Genomic DNA, 19,008 nt, shown 5'->3' with positions numbered 1-19,008 from the left:
CCTGGGGAAGAGGTTCGCATCCGAGCACCCGAGCGGGAAAAGCAGGTCCAGGTCGAACCCCTCAGGAGGGCAAGGAACCTGCTAGGGTTCGCGACGTTTCAGGCTGCACAGGCTGGGTTGTACTACTGTGCTGCCGGATGGGGGGGTCCAGGCTGGGACATTAAGCAGGGCCGCAGCCGGGTTTATCTCACCAGAGCCATTGGGTCCAATGATGGCGGTGAACCTCTGAAATGGTCCGATAATCTGCCGACCCTTGTACGACTTAAAGTTCTCGATCTCAATCAGCTTCAGGAAACCCATGACCGTGGCAGCGCCAGCGGCTTGTTAGAAAGGCCGCGTCGTACGCCCGCGAACTGGGATAGCCCGCGCGGGAAACACCGCAGTGCAGGCCGGGCGGACGGCAAGCCTCGCGAGAATAAGTCCAGGCCTAACGGGATTTTCGGCTTCCGGCGCGGGCGGAGCCTTCGCGCTGACGTAAAGGTTTTCTCGATCCATTGCCAGGGCGTGAGATTACGACAGGCGTTTGGGCCCCACCCCCCTTTCTTGTCGCATGGCAACGCAAACCGCCGCTACACTCAACGTAGCCTAGGAGGAGGCAGGCGGGGTCGGGAGGAGGCTGCAGCTGTTGGGACGGCGGAACCTGTCTGAAGGAGCAGATCCTTGCGGAGACAAGCCAGGAGTCACAACAGGATTATGCCCTCCACGGCAAGAGGAAGGTGGGAGCTCGGCTGCGGCTTTTGCCTGGCCGGCGGGAAGGCTCAAACAAGAAAGGGGTCGGTAATTGGAAGGACCCCAGGGAGCGGAGGGCTGTACAAGAAAGAGGGGCCAGCGGGAAGATTCCGTGTTAGAGTTCAGATCTTACTGAGGGCGGAGTAGTGTTGGAAGTGGAGTGGGGTGGGGTTATAGGTGGGATGGGGTGTGAAGGGGGATGGGGCGTGGATGGAGATAAGAGTACTCTGGAGCGACTGGGATACGGGCTGGGGAAAAGTATGGCCAGAGGTACTGTCCCTATCCCCTGCCTCCCTCCTGTTTCTCCAAGCAGAGTTCAGATACTGCCGCTGTAGCTGCTATAGTCTTGGACCTGATCCTAGACCCAACCTGGGAGCTTCAAAATTGGGACTCCTTGCTGAGAAAGGTATTTTGTGTGAACCCCTGGGAGTCAGGGTCCCTAAGCCAGTGCTCTTCACCTCTATCCTTCTTCCCTTCTCCCCCTTCATCTCTCTCTCTCCATGCCTCACCCCCATCCCATTCCCTACTCTCCATCCCCCTCTGCCTTCCCTTGCTTCCTCCCTTCCTCTTCTCTCTCTGCCCTCCACCACTATCAACCGCCCTGTTGCCCTCCTTCCTCTTTTCTTCCTCTGCCCCTGACTCTGCCCTTTCTGTTCCCTTCCCCTCTGTTTCCCATCTTTCTATCCCTCTCCTCCATCCCCTCATCCCCCATCACCTTATACCTGCTTTTTACTAAGCCATGGCCTTAGCAGTCCAAGAGGCTGTCTGTGGAATCTTCCCCTTCAGTGTGACCTTATATTGTGGTGACAGATGGAATGAGTAGGCTGGAGTCGGTGCTTAGACTTAGACATGAAAAGGGTCTGGTGGCTGCCATAGTCTTTCCTGTAACTATTTTTTAAATGATGTCTGGAGGCTGGGAAGAGTCTTAAAGTCTTAGGACAAGTCCAGGAAAGTGAGAAAGCTTGGTTGATGCAATCTAGTAAATGAAGTTCAGTTGGGAGAAACAGTCATGATCAGGCCGAGGGGATAAAATGACCAAAGGACAGCAATCTCATATAATTGACAGGAACTACTGTTCCATTTAAGATGAAATGGAGCTTGGGGGGAAAAAATCAAACTGGATCCCTACTTCTCACACCATATACAAAATGCAATTCCCAAATAGATTAAAAACTTAAATGAGAAAAGCAAAACTTTAGAAATTTTAGAAGAATATATAGGAGAATATCTTTATGACCTCAGGGGATTTCTTAAATAATAAAAACTTTTGAGCTTAAAGGAAAAATTTGACTACATTCAAATTCCTCCAACTTACAACATAAAGTGAAAAGATGGTAAGTGCACACAGCTTCTAAAGTATTGATACTGTTCTATTTTCTGGGTTCTGTGGAGGGTTCACAGGTGTTCATTTTGTTGTTATACTTCATAACTTACATGTGTTAACCATATTCTTTTGTGTGTATCAACTGTTACCATAAAATTATTATACAATAATAATAAAGTGAAAAGACAAGCCACAAATTGGAGATGTTTGCCACAGGTAAACTAAGAAATGATTAGTGTGTAGAATACATAAGGAACTCCTAAAATTAATAGGAAAAGGACAAACTGATTTTTTTTAATGAGCAAAAGATATGAACGGGCACTTCACAGAAGAGAAAGAAAAATGGACAAAACACATGAAAAGATGTTGCAACCTCATTAGCAATAAGGAAAATTCCAATTAAAACTGATAATTATAATTTTATACCCACAAGTTGGCAAAAATTTAAAAGTCTGTAATATCCAGTGTTGCTGAGGATGTGGAGTGGCTAGTTTTTATACACTATAGTGAAAGTATAAATTGGTACAATCTCCTTGGAAAACAACATTATCTCGTAAAGTTTAAATAGGCTTATGCCCTATGATCCAGCACTTCCGCTCCTAGGTATATGCTAGGGAAACTTTTCCACCTGTATATATGTCTCTTTTAATCTACAAGTCCCTCCTCTTTTCCTCTTGCAATTAAAAATAAATAAACTGGGTTGTTTGTGCTGCTGGCTTGTTTGACTAGAGTCCTAGTCTCTCTTGAACCCAGTTCAGTCAGGCCCCACCAAAAATGTTCTAATCAAGGTCATCAGCAACCCTCCCCTTCAAATTAGTCAGTTCTCAGTCTTCATCTTACTTAACCCATCATTGGTTGCTCACTCTCTCCTCCCAAAAGCACTTTCTTCACTTGGCTTCTCAAGCATTCTGGTTTTTTCTCCCACCTCACTGGCCACTCCTTAGCCTCCAGTGCTGGCTCCTCCTCTCCCTGTCTCCCCTGAGGCATTTTTAACTATCTACAGTCCCTTAGAGATCTCTCACTGCCTCATAGCTTTAAATTCCTTATATAAGTCAGGATGGGCTAAATTATGCTGAGGTGACCAACAACCTCAAAATCTCTGCAGCTATATGTGGAAGCTAATAAATACAACAAACTAGTAAATATGACATAAAAGAAGCAGACTTACAGATATTGAGAAAAAACTAGTGGTTACCAGTGAGGGGGTAAGGGCAATATAGGGGTGAGAGAGTGGGAGGTACAAACTATTGGGTGTAAGATAGGCTCAAGGATGTATTGTACAACATGGGGAATATAGCCAATATTTTGTGATAACTTTAAATGGAAAGCAACCTTTAAAAAACTGTTTAAATGTGTGTGTTGTGAGTTGTGAAAAAAATAATATCTACTTCATAGAAATATTAAGAAGAATACTAGTAGGTCAAAAATAGTCAAATATCAGCGTTTTCATATGGTGCAACCTAATAAATGAGTTACTAATACAACATGCTTATAATTGCACCTTTACAGTAAATACTCAGTAAATGTTAACTGTGATGATAAAAAAAAGAAAAAGAAAAAAAATAAAATAAAATCATAGGCTATATAAAGCTTAGTAAAAATATGTGCTACATAAGAACAAATTGTTTCTGACAGAGGCCCTGAGAAAGCCTTCTATAAATGAGGAGCAAGAGCTTTTGTTTAAGTGATCTATTTTTGTTTATTTTTAGTTTCAAGCTATGTTATGGGTGGGTGAGGTTGCTGGTTAACTAAATTCCAGTTAGGTAAGGTCTTGCTATACAGAAGAAGAAAAATAAAGTTATTTTTTAAAAAAACTGTTTAAAAAAAACAAAAAACCTAAGGACAACCAATCCAAACAGCCACCTAGGTTTTCTCAAATAAAGCAAGCGCTTCAGCTATAGCCAATCAAATAATTTCCTTGCTTTCCACCTCTTCTCTTTAAAGATCTTTCCCTGAACTCTTCTTAACCACTTCTGGTTTGGCACTGCCCGGTTTGTTTTTTGCTCAAATAAACTCTTAAAAAAATTTTTTTTAAGTCACAGCAGTTCATAAAAACAAAGATTTCTCACTCCTGCTTCTTGTCCACTGTGGGTTGGCTACATCTCTGCTCTGTCATCACTCCAGGACTGAGGCTGAAGGGGCAGTGCTCACCTGGGACATTGCTGGTCCCACAGCAGAGAGTGAAGAGAGAAAGTGGCTATCATGTAATGGCTCTTAGTTCTGCTTGGGAATGGCACATGTCAATTCTCACGTTGCAGAGGGCAAAGCAGATCATGTGGCTAACCTTGAGGACAATAAGATAAGGATATAGAATCCTTCTGTAAGGAGTAACAGCATTTTTTTTTTTTTTGGCCACATGGGGCTTCTGGGATCTTAATTCCCCAACAAGGGAACAAGAGATCTAACCTGTGTCCCGTGCAGTGGAAGCGCAGAGTCCTAACCACTGGACCACCAGGGAATTCCCAACAGCAAATCTTTTTGAACAATAACAAAATTTACCATACTATATGTATGCTATCAATGGGTATCTAATCGACCTCTCAAACTCAACACTTTGAAACTGATCTCCAGATCCTCATCCCATTCTGTTCTCCCCACACAGACTATTCAGTTGATAGCAACTCCTGATTGCCCCAGCCAAAATCCTTTAAAGTCATTCTTAACACTGCTCTCTCACAGCACATCCAATCCATCAGGAAGTCCTGTTGGCTCTGCCTTCAAAATATATCCAGAATCTGACCACTTCTTGCTACATCCGCTGCTACCAACCTGGTGTGAGTCATCATCATCTCTTGCCTGAACGACTGCAATAGCCTCCTGTCTGATCTCCCTGCCTCTAGCCTTGCCTCCCATCCCCTCCAGTCTATTCTTAACAGAGCAGCCAGAGCAATCCTTTAAAAATCAAAGACAGGACACATCACTCCCACTGCTCAAAATCCTCCAACGGCTGCCCATTTCTCTCAGAGTAGAAGCCTCAGCCTTTCCAAGGGTCTATAAAGTCCTACATGCTCGGCACCCCCCCACCCAATCTCTCTAATGTCATTTCCCACTCCTCTTTGCCTCCCTGCTGTCCCCTTGAACATGTGCCTCTTCTGTCCACCTTAAGGCCTTTGCACTTGTTCCCTCCGCCTGCAGTGCTCTCCTAGTTATCTGCATAGGAGACTCTCACCTTCTTCAAGTATTTGCTCAAATATTACCTTCTCAGTTATGCCTCCCCTGACTTCCATATTTAAAATGGCAACACGCCCTCCACTTCCTTGGCACTTCCAATTCCCCTTATCCTGCTCTATATTTTTTCCTGAAGCATTTATCATCTTCTTACAAACTATTTAATGTACTCTCTATAGTCTGTCTGTCCCCACTAGAAAAGTAACTTTCACAAGGACTCAGATTTTTGTCACTTTTGCTCCATGATGTCTCCCAAATGCTTAAAGGATCATCTGACAGTAGGACTCCATAAATATTTGTTAAATGATAGAATGAACATGGGTGAAAAAAGCAAGATGCAGAAGAATGCATACTGTGTGTGTGTGATACTCCATAAAATTCTGAGACAAGAAAATGTTTTAAAATATTGTTCAGGGAATTACGCACACACAGTATATTAATGCATATTAGTAAGGGAATGGTAACATTTTTAAAATTTATTTATTTAGTTATGGCTGTGTTAGGTCTTCGTTTCTGTGCAAGGGCTTTCCTCTAGTTGTGGCAAGCGGGGGGGCCACTCTTCATCGCAGTGCGTGGGCCTCTCACTATCGCGGCCTCTCTTGTTGTGGAGCACAGGCTCCAGACGCGCAGGCTCAGTAGTTGTGGCTCACGGGCCTAGTTGCTCTGCGGCATGTGGGATCTTCCCAGACCAGGGCTCGAACCCGTGTCCCCTGCATTCGCAGGCAGATTCTCAACCACTACGCCACCAGGGAAGTCCCAAGAATGGTAACATTTTGGATAGTGGTTATCTCTTAGGGTAAGGATGAGGGAGGAGAGACATAAGACCCCTCAATAGTATTGATCATTCACTATTTCTTTTTTTTTTCCGGTATGCGGGCCTTTCACTGCTGTGGCCTCTCCCATTGCGGAGTGCAGGCTCAGTGGCCATGGCTCATGGGCCCAGCCACCCCACGGCATGTGGGATCCTCCCGGAACAGGGCACAAACCCATGTCCCCTGCATTAGCAGGCGGATTCTCAACCACTGTGCCACCAGGGAATCCCCCATTCACTATTTCTTAAGTTGGGGAGTTGGTTCATGGGTCTCTTTTACCATGCTTCCTAACTTACATATGGCTTATATATATTCTCCTGTATGCATCAAATATTTTAATTACAAATGGGGGAGGGAGGGAGGAAGGGAGGGAGGGAGAGAGAGAGAGAGAGAGGGAGGGAGGGAGGGAGGAACAGAGGGAGGGAGGGAGGGAGAGAGAGAGAGAGAGAGAGAGAGGGAGAGGGAGGGAGGGAGAGAGAGAGAGAGAGAGAGGGAGAGGGAGGGAGGGAGAGAGAGAGAGAGAGAGAGAGGGAGGGAGGGAGGGAGGGAGGGAGGGAGAGAGAGAGAGAGAGAGAGAGAGAGAGAGAGAGGTAGGAACAGTTGTAGTGCTGGAGGATTGATAGGAAGCCAGTGTGCCTGGAGCACCGTAAGCAAGGGATAGGGAGGCATGAGATGAACTGGAGAGGTGTGCAGGAACCAGATCTTGAAAGCCCACAGTAAGGAGTTTGGATCTGATTCTAAGTGCAGTAGGAAGCCAGTGGAGGATTTTAAGCAGGTACAAGACATGATCAGATTTAAGTTAGCAGAAGTCGTTTCGGCTGTGGCTTTGGCTGGCTCACGTGCCCAAAGTGGGCCTCCCAAAATATGAAGGAACACAGGCAAATTTAAGCTCTCTAGCCTTTCATTTGACTGGAGAATAAGTAATAAAAATAAAGGGGGAATGGTGGTGGCATTTACTGAAACGGGGAAAACTAAATAGAACATAGTGCAAAAGGGATGTTGTAAATGAGTTTGAGACTTGGAAAGGCGAGCAGGGGTCAGATCATGAAGACTCATAAATCTGGCAAAGGGGGTTGGACTTGATCTTGTAAACACTGGGGAACCATTTGCTTTAAAGCTGCTTTTAAAGGTTTTAAGCTGAGGCATGCCATGGTCAGATTTGCTTTCAGAAAAATCACTTTGGTAGCCAAGGCAGAGAAAGGGGTAGAGAGCATAACACTGGAGCAAGGGAGGCCAGTGAGGCTCCTGGGAATACTGTCTGGCACCAGTTTGTGAGGCCTGAATTAGGGTGGTGACAGCAGAGATGGAGAACACAGATATGAAATATGGCAGGAAGTAAAATCAGTAGGAATCAATAACTGGTAAGATACTGTGGGGAGAAAGGAATGGGGGTGGGGGCGTAGTCAAGGAGGATGGTTAGCACTGATTGGCCATTCACCTCACCCTTGCTCCAGATGGATAAGGTAGACCCAGCACCAGATCCCAAGGAGGTGACAGCCTTAAAGTCTAGAAGAACTCAAGAAATGGAGCAACAGAGCCGATTCTACACTGTGTGGACCAGAGGAATGCAGGTGAGTGGGCAGCGGGGACTTTCTCTGGACCAGAGGCCACCTCATTCTTGCACCTGGAGAGGAACATAGCAGTGCCAATCACAGCCCCTCCCTGATTCAGGCAGACTGTAGGGCTAGAAAGGAAGGAGGAGGGTGAAAAGGTACCCACCCCCATGTGTGGGAAGGGCCTGGGAAAGGGGACTGGGGGTGCAGGGGAAGAGACTGGGGGAAGAGGAGCCAGTGACAGCTGACTTCTCCAGTCAGCCTGGTTCTCAAGAGACAGGCAAATGGAGCCGAAAGAAGTCTATAAAGAATATTTGGGGGCTTCCCTGGTAGTGTAGTGGTTAAGAATCTGCCTGCCAATGCAGGGGACACCGGTTTGAGTCCTGATCCAGGAAGATCCCACATGCTGCGGAGCAATTAAGCCCGTGCGCCACAACTACTGAGCCTGTGCTCTAGAGCCCGTGCTCCACAACAAGGTGCAATGAAGAGTAGCCCCCACTCGCCATAACTAGAGAAAGCCCACGCCCAGCAACAGACCCAACTCAGCCAAAAATAAATAAATAAATTTATTTAAAAAGAAAAAAGAATATTTGGTATTGCATGCATATGCCTAAACTCTTTCTGGAAGGCTACGTAAGAAACTGTTAACTGTTCCCTGGTGGTCCAGTGGCTAAGACTCCACGCTCCCAATGCAGGGGGCCCAGGTTCGATCCCTGGTCAGGGAACTAGATCCCACATGCCACAACTAAAAGATCCCATATACTGCAACGAAGATCCTTCATGCTGCAACTAAGACCCAGTGCAGCCAAACAAATAATAAAATAAATAAATATATTTTAAAAAAAGAAACTGTTAACCAGCCTGAGGGACAGAGATGGGAGGGACACTTACTCTTCACTAAACTGTATTCCCTTTTGCACTATTTTGAAACATTTTAAATGAATTATAATCAAAATAAACAGAAAATATTGACAGTTTAAGAAAAAATAGATTGCTGGCTGGGTGGATGAGTGGTGTGACTGAGATCTAGTTGGCAAGCGTTTCCTCAGGGCCTGCTCTGTGCCAAGCACTGGGTTGGGCAGTAGGGATACAAAGCTGACCAAAGCCCAATCTCTGCCTTTAACAGGCTCACAGTCTGGTGTAGGAAATAATCAATAGAGGCAAACTTCACTATAGTGTGGGCAGTGGACCCTAGATTCTATGGGAGTAGCACCTGGTGGAGGGGTCAGGAAAGTGAAGTCTGAGCTGGTCTTAAGGGATGAATAGGAGTTTGGGTAAAGAGGGGAGGAAAGAGTGTTCCAAGTGGAGGGAGATGCTGGAGCAAAGGCTATCAGTATGAAACAGCCTAAGATGTGCAGGGAACTGTAAGCAGAGCTCCTGAGGGTGGGAGAGGGGAAGAGGGTGAGATGAGGCTGGAGACAGAGGAAGAGGCTAGACCACTGAGTGACTTACAAACCATGCTGAGATGGTAGAACATTATCCAGTAGGTACTGGGGATCCTATAGGAGGATTTTGAAGCAGGTAAATTCTCAGCAGTCTATGTTAGAGCATTCAAGGCCCACTGCTGGGCCCGTACCTTGATTTAACTCATTTCTTTGGGATCAGGTGGATGTTAAAGCCCTGAACAGCCAGGTGGAAGAGGAAAAGCTTCGGAAGGCAAAAAAGCAGAGCAAGATGGCAGCTTATGGTAAAAGCCCAAGGCCAGGGGCCAACCAAAGGGGAAAAGCAAGGGCCTGAGTGGGATAAGGCAGGGCAGTTCTGCTTCGGAGTGGGGCCTGAGGCCTGGGGTGTGGTAAGACAAACCAGATTGGCCTTTGGGAACAGTGGCTCTGCTGAGTGGGCTCTGTCCCTCCCGTGGGGCCTTCTCCATGCCCCTGCCCACCACTCCCAGGTACCAACCAGGTGCGGTATGATATGGTGGCTAAGATGCTAGAGAAGGAACAGGCAGAACGGACACGTCGGCTGGCCAAGAAAATGCAAGAGTTTCGGAAGCAGAAGCAGCAGCTCAAGAAAAGGCATGAACTTCACTTTTGGAATTCAGACCAATTCCAGAGGGAGTTTCCAGCTCTTCTTGGTGACAATGTTCCCTACTGGGGCCCAGCCAGCCTGCAGTGCTTCTCTGAGGAAGATTTGGAGAGGACCACATGCCTGAGAATGCAGCAGGAGGAGTTCATGCACAGCTTGGAGAGGCCACTGCAAAAGCAACAGCAAGCCAGAGTTGAGGAGAACCATGCAGGTAAGCAGCGGGGCCCTCCAGGCTGTGACCTGAGGCCTAGTGGGGAGTCATCCTGAGCTGGATACAGCGCCCAGAAGACCAGAACTGTGTGGGGAGGTCCAGTTACCCATAGGGGCTGATGCTGAAAGGTTAGACTGAGCAGGCCCCAACCTCCCTGACTTCCTTCATCAACTGACAGTCTAGCCACTGATCCTCAATCAGCCTGGCACTCCATTACCTGGAGGCAGCAGAGTGAAAACAAACCTAATGGCTCTGCTGCTTACTAGCTGGTTTGGGCAAATGAATTTTCCTCTCTGTGCTTTAGTGTCCTTATCTTTAAAATGAGGAAATGAATCCATACCACATAGAGCTCATATGAGAAGGAAATGAGATACTATAAGTAAAGCACAAGCGTCAGTGCTCAATAACCAGTAGCTACTATCAATATCACTATGACATCTGTGGCCATGTCCCCCTCTTCCATTAGAGTAAGCCTTTCACGGGCAAGGACCATCTCTTATCTACTCACGCTGCTCACCTTTAAAACCACCCCTGTTATAGCACCCTGTTCTGTTATACCGCTTATCATGGAGGTAACTAAGTATCTGAAAGTATTTGTGGAATGTCTGTCTTCTCCCCAAAATGTCAGCTCACTGAAGATGAACCACATATCTCATTTCCACCCCTATATCCCAGTTGCCTAGTATATTGTCTGCCACAGTGTCCGGAGCTCAATAAATCATTGTTGAATGAACAATTGAAGACCAAAGTAAACAAGAAAGGCACCCTACCTCCAGGAACCCACAGAACCATGCCTTCCAGAAAATCAGTGTAGAGTAAGAGGAAAAGATACATGCACAAGTCATTTACCAGCACATATCTATAAGTACTATGAGAGGTACTGTGATAGAAGTATATATAGGACATGGAGAGAACATCAATATGGGAGTGGTCAGTTCTCACAAGGGAAAGGAGGCAGGGTAGGGGGTTGGCACAGGCCTACTGTCAGGAACCAGTTTTGGAAAGTTGGGTACAATTTCGGCAAGGCAGAGAGTGGGAATGAGAAAAGGTCATTCTAGGCAAAGCGGGTAGCAAAAGGAAGAGCTAACCTTTGCTGAGCACTTACTGTGTACCAGACACTGTGCCAAGCTTTCTACCATGTCTTAACTCATTTTATCCTCACAACCACCCTATGAGGCAAGTACTAGTAGTATCCCTGTCTTTGGTGGAGGAAACTGAAGAACAGAGATGTTAAATAACTTGCCCAAAATCACACAGCTAGTGGGTGATGGAGGCAGGAAGTGAACTCAGGCAGGCTGGCTCCAGAGCCTGCACTCTTGACCGCTACGCCACACTTGCTGTCAGTCACCATGAGAAACTGGGGACTCAGAGGCCACGGGAGAAGTTTCAGAGAGGGAGTCATCAATAACGTCACATGCCCCAGAGAAGTTCAGATAGGAAAAGAATGAGACTTGCAAACGAGATTTGGAAAATGAGCTTTGGAAATTAGGCATATTTGATGATTTTTGTCAGAACAGTTTGCCCAATGGCAGCAGGCAGGTGTATGAGAAGGTAGAGCAAGGCAACAGGGACAGCAGAACGCTGGGAGAGAGTCTGTGTAGTGTCATGGATGGAGCATGGGCTGATTCCTCGAGAGATGTGGATTCAAATCCCAACTTACTACTTGCTGGCTGTGTAACCTTGGGCATTTTACTTCACCTCTGGACCTCACCTGAAAAATGGAGCTGATCTTTCCTCTCTGGGTTGCTATGAAGAGTGAAATGAAACAAGGCACCCCTATCCTCCCTTCTCCCGAACCCCTCAACTTATGCTCTGGACCCCATTCCCCCTGCCTCCCACACAGGCTGTGCTCCCTTAGGTACTCCCCACTGGGTTCTCAACACTTGCCCTTCCACTGGCCCCTTCTGTGAAGGCTGTAAGCATGCTTGTGTCTAACCCTTCTTAAGAAAAAAACAAAAGTCTCCCTCCACTCTGTGATTCCTCTAGATGCTGTGAGCTAGCTGTTTTCCTTTACAGCCATATTTTCTGAAAAATCTGCTTCCACTTGCTCTTTCCTTCCAAACTGTCCAGTCACACCTCAACCCGAGATCTCATTTCTCCCCACATAACTTCACTGACACTACTCTTACTAAAGTCATCAGTGCCCTTTGTGTTATCAGGTACAAGAGGCTCTGTTCAGTCTTTTCTCCTTGACTGGGACTTTCTTGCTACACCTGACTCTGATCACATCTTCCTTCTTGAACCTCTCTCTTCCTTGGCTTCTGTGACAGCACATTCTGCTTGTAGCTCTCCGATCATTCCTCCTCTGTCTGCCCTTTATGGATTCCTCTTCCTTCTACCTCTTCCTTCTTGAGACTGTCCCTGGCGCACTCCTTACCCTACATACTTGCCTCAGGCGCCCTCGGTCCTCATTCTGGTTTCAGCTAAAATGTCGCCACCTCTGTGCTGAGGACTCTATACCAGCAGAATCAGATATCCAGGTGCCTGTGGACCACCTCCAACTCAGCTTCCTAAACAATTCATCAGTGCTCCCTAACCTGCTCTGAATTCTGTATCCTCTAGTTCCAGTGGTGGCCACACAATGCATGGAGTCATCCCAGCCAGGACCCTGGAAAGCATCCAAGTCTTTCTTCTCCCTTACTCCCTCATCCAATCCATCAAGTACTGCTGATGTAACCTCCATGTATTTCCCCTCCATCCTTTCCATCACTGGCCTGGTTTGAGCCCTCCCAACTGGCCTACTGCCTTAGCCTCCAAGATGGCTCCCCTACCTCAACTGTCTCCCACCAGCCTGACTGTCCTCTATACTGGCCACCAAAAGGAGCTTTCTAAAATGCAAATCTGTGTCACCCCCTTACTTAAAATCCTTCCATGTTCCCCACCACCTTCAGGGTCAAGTTTTTAGTCCTTAGTCTGGCCCCTGTAGAGCTCCCTAGTCACTTGGATTTTATGCTCTAGGAAGAGCAGACTATTTGTAATTTAAGATACAGACCATGCTGTTTCTTGACTTCCTTCATTCATTTGATAAATATTTACTGAGCACCCACTATGTGCCAGGCTCTGATGCTGGTGCTAGGGCATGGTAGTGGATAAAACAGACAAAAATCCCTGCCTTCACAAGGGCTACCTTCTAGTGAGGAGAGAGACAGGCAATAGACAAAAATAATTAAGTAAAATGTAGGGTATATTGGATGGTGACAAATGCTAGGGAGAAAAATAAATCAGAGAAGGAGGATAAATGTTGGAGGCAGGCAGGTGGCAATTTTAGGTAGGAGAGACAGAAGGCCTCACTGAGGCGGTAACATTTGAGCAAAGACCTGAGGGAGGCAAAAGAGCATGAGACAAAAGCTACATTTACTGCAAATCCCTGAGGCAGGAATGTCTGGCATGTTCTAGAAACAGCAAGGAGACTGGTGTGGCTGGATTGAAGCAAAGTTTCAATACATTTGCTCATTCTGTGCTTGCAGCCTGGAAAGCCCTTTGCCCTTTCTGACTATATACGACATGTATTTCAAGGATCACCTCCTGGAAGCCTCCCTCTCACCCAAAGCTCTCTTAATGCCCTACACACATCTCTGTCATTGCCCTTATCACATTGTGGTATGATGATCTACATTTGATCCATCTCCTCCATTAGACAAGGAACTCTCTGAGGACAGGATCTAATTCGTTGGTATCCTCAGAACCCAACACATGGCCCTTAGACTGAGGCTCAGAGATGAAATGATTTCCCCAAGGTCACACAGCCCAAAAGCAACAGAGTTGCATTGAGACTCAGGTCCATTGGAGGCATCTTTCAGTGAGGCACCTGAGAAATTCTTGTTGCTGTCACTTTGGTTATCCCTGGCCCCAGAGAGTAGCTCCTTCCACACATCCCTCCAATGAGGACATTACCCCCTTTCCAAACATACATACACATACATCCACAAAGCTCGCTGAACAAATGGCTGAGTGAACCAGGAATGCAGCAAGCCAGTACAGTGCCCTGACCATATTTCTCTGTGTAGATACGCTCAGTGAACAGCTGCGCCTAGCCGCGGACTTGCAGGCCACCCAGCTGGCCAAGCTGGAGGAGTGCTGCCGCAAGGCCATAATGTATGCCACGGCCAAAGCCAACAAGGCCCAGGTACGTATGGCCAGAGCCATCCAGCGCACCTGGCTCTCCCCAGTCCCCTGAACAAAGTCCTGGGGAACCTCAGCCACATCTTTCCCCTCACAACCCTTCTCGAATCAACACCAGCCCTCTCATCTACTTGAGGATTTCCCCCTTCACCTAAGGGCCCTCTTAGGGCAGAAGGTCCCCTTCCCCACCTCCAGACTCAGGATGACCTGAGAACAGAACACTGCCCTCCCTTCCCCAGCCTCTTAGTCTAAGGGCTTCCAGAGGGCAGGGCAGTTCCCTGCCCATTCCACCCCTTCCCCCACCTTAAGTCACTCAAAGGCCATGCAGTATCCACTCCTTCTCTCCCTGAGATGGAGGAGAGTAGGGCCATGTCTCCCCCTCCCCTGCGACTGAGAGTTCCCTGAGGTTGGGCATCCAAATGCTCACACTTGGGGGCCCCAACAGGCAGCTAAGATGGCTAAGCAGCAGCAGCACTGTGAGCATCAGCACCAACAGGAGGCCAACGTCATGGAGATCCAAAACCCGACCACAAGTGACCTACTGACTGATAATCCCCAGGTCGCCCCAAACCCTATGGCTCCCCACAGGGTCCTGCCCTATCCCTGGAAGGGCATGACTCCAGAGCAGAGAGCTACCATCAGGAAAGTACAGGAGGTGCAACACCATGAAAAGGAGACACAGCGCCAGACCAAACAAGCACTGGATACCAAAAGGGAAAGCCAGCCCGTGTACGTGGCCCAGGCAGCAGTGGAGCTAGAAGAGCAGGAGAGGGAGCTGTGTACCAAATTTTGGAGGGCACTAAGCTCCTTCAACTAGCAGCTGGCTAAGGAGCAAAAAGACCAGTGAGTTCTAGGGGGTGGCAGCAGGGATGAATGCCAAGGGGGGGGGGTGGAGACGGACGGCAAGGGCCAGGGAGAGAGGGAAAGCCCATCACCTGAGGCCTCTGGATTTCTATCTGAATTCATTAATCTACACAAATCAACCTACAGCCCAATATCACTTGCAATTCAACACCAGCAGCCGCTGAGCTCAGGATGGTCATCTCTCCCTTGTCCCCCATCCAGCTCACAGAGGCTGAGTCAAGAGGAAGATGATGCAGACCCCCTCCACCAATCCATTTCCCAGTGGGACAGCTAAGCCAGTGCTCCGACCTTTGACCTTAGGTAATAAAGTTATTCACTAAAATCAAGGCCACGTGTTGTAACAGGACACAAAAGGTGTGAGGTACTGCCTTTCCCACCCCACCCCTGCACTCTGAGCACCCAACCCTGTCAGAGTCTTCACCCATTCACCTTTCTTCCCCATGCCAGTTCCCCCAGCACACAGTGCTGCCCACTCCCCCGTGAGAAACAGACTTTATTAGGCACGAAGGGGGACTGGTGGGCAGAGGTTACAAAATGGCTACTGGGCTTCCTCCCAAGCTAGAGTAGAGTACTCCAGGAAGAGGAGGGACAGAGGAGCCTCTGTTTGCTCTGCCTTCCCCCTTCAAGGCTGCATGCGGATGGCCCCATCCAGCCGGATGACCTCTCCATTGAGGAATGGGTTCTCGATGATGGCCTGTACCAGATGAGCATACTCAGCAGGGTCACCCAGTCGGCTGGGGAAGGGCACCTGGCTGGCCAGGAAGTTGCGCACTTTATCTGGGAGGGTGGTCAACAGCGGAGTGCCAAATAGGCCTAGACAAGACAACCAGAGTCAGAGACCCACCCTCGCTTTCATATTTACCTGGTCCCTCCTCAACTTAACCCTACTTGTGGTGCTTCCCTATGCCCAGAGATAGAAGGCTGCTGCTGTTTAGATGGTAAATACCTTCCCCTCTCAATTGCCCACAGATCCCATCCAATCCCAGGTGTGGCAGGGAGGGAATATGTCTACCTGGAGCAATGGTCATCACCCGGATGCCCATGGGAGCCAGATCCCGAGCAATGGGCAGTGTCATGCCCACTATGCCCCCCTTGGAAGCAGAGTATGCAGCTTGTCCAACCTGGAGAAGGAGTGGAGGTCATAGGGGGAAGGGCCCCAACAAGTCACCAAGGCACAAGCCTTACCCCTACTCACACACCTGGCCCTCAAAGGCAGCTACACTGGCTGTGTTGATGATGACCCCACGTTGGCCTCCCTGGTCTGGTTCATTCTGGCCCATCTCACCAGCCACCAGGCGGATCACATTGAAGGTGCCTATGAGATTCACCTGGAGGACCAGTAGAGACATGGTGTAGGACCTAAAGCAGAAGCAGTCTTTTGTCCCCTAAAAGCTTTGGGGACACCCACAGCCAGATACTTCTTACTACTACCCCTGGAGAACCTCTAAGGCCTTACATTGAGAACTCGCTGAAAGTCCTCCAAGGTATGGGCCTGGCTCTTCTTTAAGTTGTATGTCTTGCTGGCCACTGCAATGCCTGCACAGTTGACTGCCACATCCACACGGCCAAACTTTTCTTTTGCTAGAGTCAGGGCTGCTTGCACGTCCTTCTCTGAGGTCACCTTCAAAGGGAGAAGTGGAGAAGGTATTCATCTCCCATCACACACATACCACTAAATCTTGAGGAGGGGAGGGCAAGGCAGGTTCACTCTCTGAGTGACAAGAGAATTGTGTAAGCAAGGGAGAGGCCAGGAGAAAGAAAACTCGAGAGTGGGACAAAGGTGAAAATGTTAGGTAATACAGAGCAGTGTTTCAAAACATTTTTGAAATCCATACCCTCTTCTGATAAATTCACATACCCCTGGAGATTCTCAACTGCTGTGGATCAGAGCAGTTTTGAGAATTATTGATATGAAGATAAACTAGCTTTTTTGTACCTGTACCTGCTAAGATAATTTCGTCAAGCTTTACTTTCTGTAGTTTGTTTCATGAAAAGTATTTTGACTTTGTAAATACAAAATTACAGGGCACAATATGCATTTTCAAACTATACATACTTCCTTGAGGAGATTCTGATATGGCCAATTCCCAACCCCCGCGTTGTGAAACCCAGCTTCAGAAATTCCTTACCGCAGGCGTTTGAAAACGGCTCAGGCCAAAAGGGAAAAGGAGATGGGTCCACTGCCCACACAGACATACCCTTATGAAAAGGGACCCCATAGGAGAGGTGAGATAATCCCACTTACGTCCGCTGGGGCAAAGGCGCAGTTCTTCCCTAACTTCTTGGCCTGGGCCTCCCCATCCGAGTTGGGCAGGTCCAGAAGTACAGCAGTGGCCCCCTGCCCCACCAGTCGCTCCGCCGTGGCCAAGCCTAGGCCCGAGGCTCCACCGGTTATTACGGCGACCAGACCCTGTGAAGAGGGGCACGGTCAACAACTATACTGTACAGACCACCCCCACCCTTGCATCTGCCCATTTTCCAGGCTTCTGTGAGGGAGGCTCCCAGTCACCCCTGCGGTTTGACCCAGATGTGCCTCCTCACTTTAACGATGGGACCTCTGGGTGTCTCATCCCCCAAATAGCCCATCCAGACACCCCGCATGCACGTGCCCCAGAGAGTTGACCTTCACCTCCCGAGGCCAGCCGCCGCAATAGCAGGCCTCGATAAGAGTAACCCTTTCTCCCAGCACCGATCTCTCCCCCCTAGTTCTACGGCCTCGCCGTCCCAGCGGGTGCAGCGGGGCAAGAAGCAGGGACGAAGACCCGGTTACCTTCACGCTCCGACACGCAGCAGCCATCTTGCGCTGGCCTCTCTACAAGCAGGACTGCCGGGCGCTCGCTGGTTGGCCGATGCAGAGCCGCGGGGCGGGGCCGGCGAGGCTGGCTGTCCGCGGCTAATGACAAACGGCGAGTGTCGGCGGCTAGCGTCCAAGACCCGAGAGCAGGCTCGGGCAAGGTCCCGACCGAGAGTTATTTCACCCGGGGGAGAAAACAACGGGTAGCAGCATCGCACCACCACAACCTCCGGCCTTTGGGCAGACGGACAGCTCCGCTGGGGGGAGGGGGACAGGAGATTGAGAGTGTGTACCTTACTCCTCGGAAAAAGCCTCCATTCAACATTCATATGTTTATATCTGAGAGACTTCTATATGCCAGGCTCTGTGCGGGGCACTGGGGATAACCAGAGGAATAATAAAAAGGTTCATGCCTTACGAGAGGGAAGTTGGAAAAAGTTCAATTGGAAAAAGAGATAATTACAGTACAGAGACAGAGGAAGGAAGGGACAAAGAACCAGATTCTAGAACCCAGACATGGATATCCAAAGATGGAAATTCTGAGAGCCATGTACAGCGAAATATGTCGAGGAAGAGATTGAGAGGAACAGAGATGACCGACGGATTCTTAGAGATATGGATGTGGAGAGCCATTAAGAGAGAAGCTAGGAGACAGACATTCTGAGACAGCTGCTGAGAAGCACAAACCCAAAGAGGCATAAACAGAGAAGCCAAAAACATCTTTCATCAGGTCAGCTTTTGCTACTGTCTTCTTTGTCTAACCTATTTTAAACCCCAAAGCCCAGATCAGATTGGAAACATTTCAGATTGGACCTCAACAAGAGACTGTCATTTAAGACCCAGAGCATCCTAGAACATCTTTTAGCCAGTATCCCAATTAGAATCCTGAGCCCACCTAATCTACCTAATCTGACTTCTTTCTATGGAAGTATACTTTTCCCCAAACCAAGGTCTTCAGACCATAACCTTAGTCTACATTTTCAGTCTCATTCGGTTGTATGTTTAATCTATCTGAAGTATCTCCCTTTGTGTTTTCCCATCCAGGAAGACTTCCCTCTGGGCCTCCTAAATGTTGACCACTGCCACACTCATGCACCATATTCATCAAAGGATTTAATACCAGATTCACAATCTTTCTGACAACATGAAGCCCCCCAGCAGTCTATAGCACTCTTCACTGAGCCCAATATGCTCCAACCACAGTGCCCTCTTTGTGTTCTTCTTTGTTTTGTTTTGTTTTTTAATTTTTATTGGAGTACAGTTGATTTACAATGTTGCATTAGTTTCAGGTGTACAGCAAATTGAATCAGTTATGCATATACATATATCCACTGTTTTTTTAGATTCTTTTCCCATATTGGCCATTACAGAGTATTGAGTAGAGTTCCCTGTGCTATACAGTAGGT

The 19,008-nt window shown here is 48.0% G+C and overlaps 3 protein-coding genes across 5 annotated transcripts in view; 1 reads left to right on the top strand and 2 right to left on the bottom strand.

Annotated features, from left to right (window-relative positions):
• Nucleotides 1–421, bottom strand: part of SMC1A (structural maintenance of chromosomes 1A) — a 33,010-nt gene extending 32,589 nt beyond the window's left edge. Inside the window, exon 1 of one of the 2 annotated variants that reach the window (XM_059049736.2) lies at nucleotides 192–421. In XM_059049736.2, coding sequence (XP_058905719.1) covers nucleotides 192–300 — 109 coding nt within the window. In that variant the 5' untranslated portion in view covers nucleotides 301–421. The remainder of the gene's footprint in view (nucleotides 1–191) is intronic. The other variant, XM_067023683.1, reaches the window with a different exon arrangement.
• Nucleotides 422–591: 170 nt separating this feature from the next.
• RIBC1 (RIB43A domain with coiled-coils 1) lies at nucleotides 592–14,761 on the top strand. Of its 2 annotated transcripts, none has more exons than XM_059049792.2 (7): nucleotides 592–716; nucleotides 1,043–1,135; nucleotides 7,488–7,604; nucleotides 9,192–9,273; nucleotides 9,478–9,822; nucleotides 13,830–13,948; nucleotides 14,390–14,761. In XM_059049792.2, the coding sequence occupies exons 3-7, from the start codon at nucleotides 7,488–7,490 to the stop codon at nucleotides 14,759–14,761; spliced, it is 1,035 nt and encodes a 344-aa protein (XP_058905775.1). In that variant the 5' UTR covers nucleotides 592–716; nucleotides 1,043–1,135. The 2 variants fall into 2 exon arrangements, with proteins under 2 accessions (XP_058905775.1, XP_066879785.1); XM_067023684.1 differs by having other exon boundaries at nucleotides 592–773.
• A 520-nt stretch (nucleotides 14,762–15,281) lies between these two features.
• HSD17B10 (hydroxysteroid 17-beta dehydrogenase 10) lies at nucleotides 15,282–17,650 on the bottom strand. Its single transcript, XM_059049796.2, has 6 exons — nucleotides 17,579–17,650; nucleotides 17,054–17,218; nucleotides 16,265–16,429; nucleotides 16,008–16,136; nucleotides 15,821–15,929; nucleotides 15,282–15,621 (listed from the first exon to the last, which is right to left on the bottom strand). Exons 1-6 carry the CDS (start codon nucleotides 17,603–17,605, stop codon nucleotides 15,431–15,433), a joined length of 786 nt encoding a protein of 261 aa, XP_058905779.1. The 5' UTR covers nucleotides 17,606–17,650; the 3' UTR covers nucleotides 15,282–15,430.
• Nucleotides 17,651–19,008: the final 1,358 nt, after the last annotated feature.

The sequence above is a fragment of the Kogia breviceps genome, chromosome X, assembly GCF_026419965.1.
Source record: "Kogia breviceps isolate mKogBre1 chromosome X, mKogBre1 haplotype 1, whole genome shotgun sequence".
NCBI lineage: Eukaryota > Metazoa > Chordata > Mammalia > Artiodactyla > Physeteridae > Kogia > Kogia breviceps.
The sequence above is the reverse complement of the archived record's forward strand: the minus strand, read 5'-3'. Positions and strand labels throughout refer to the sequence as shown.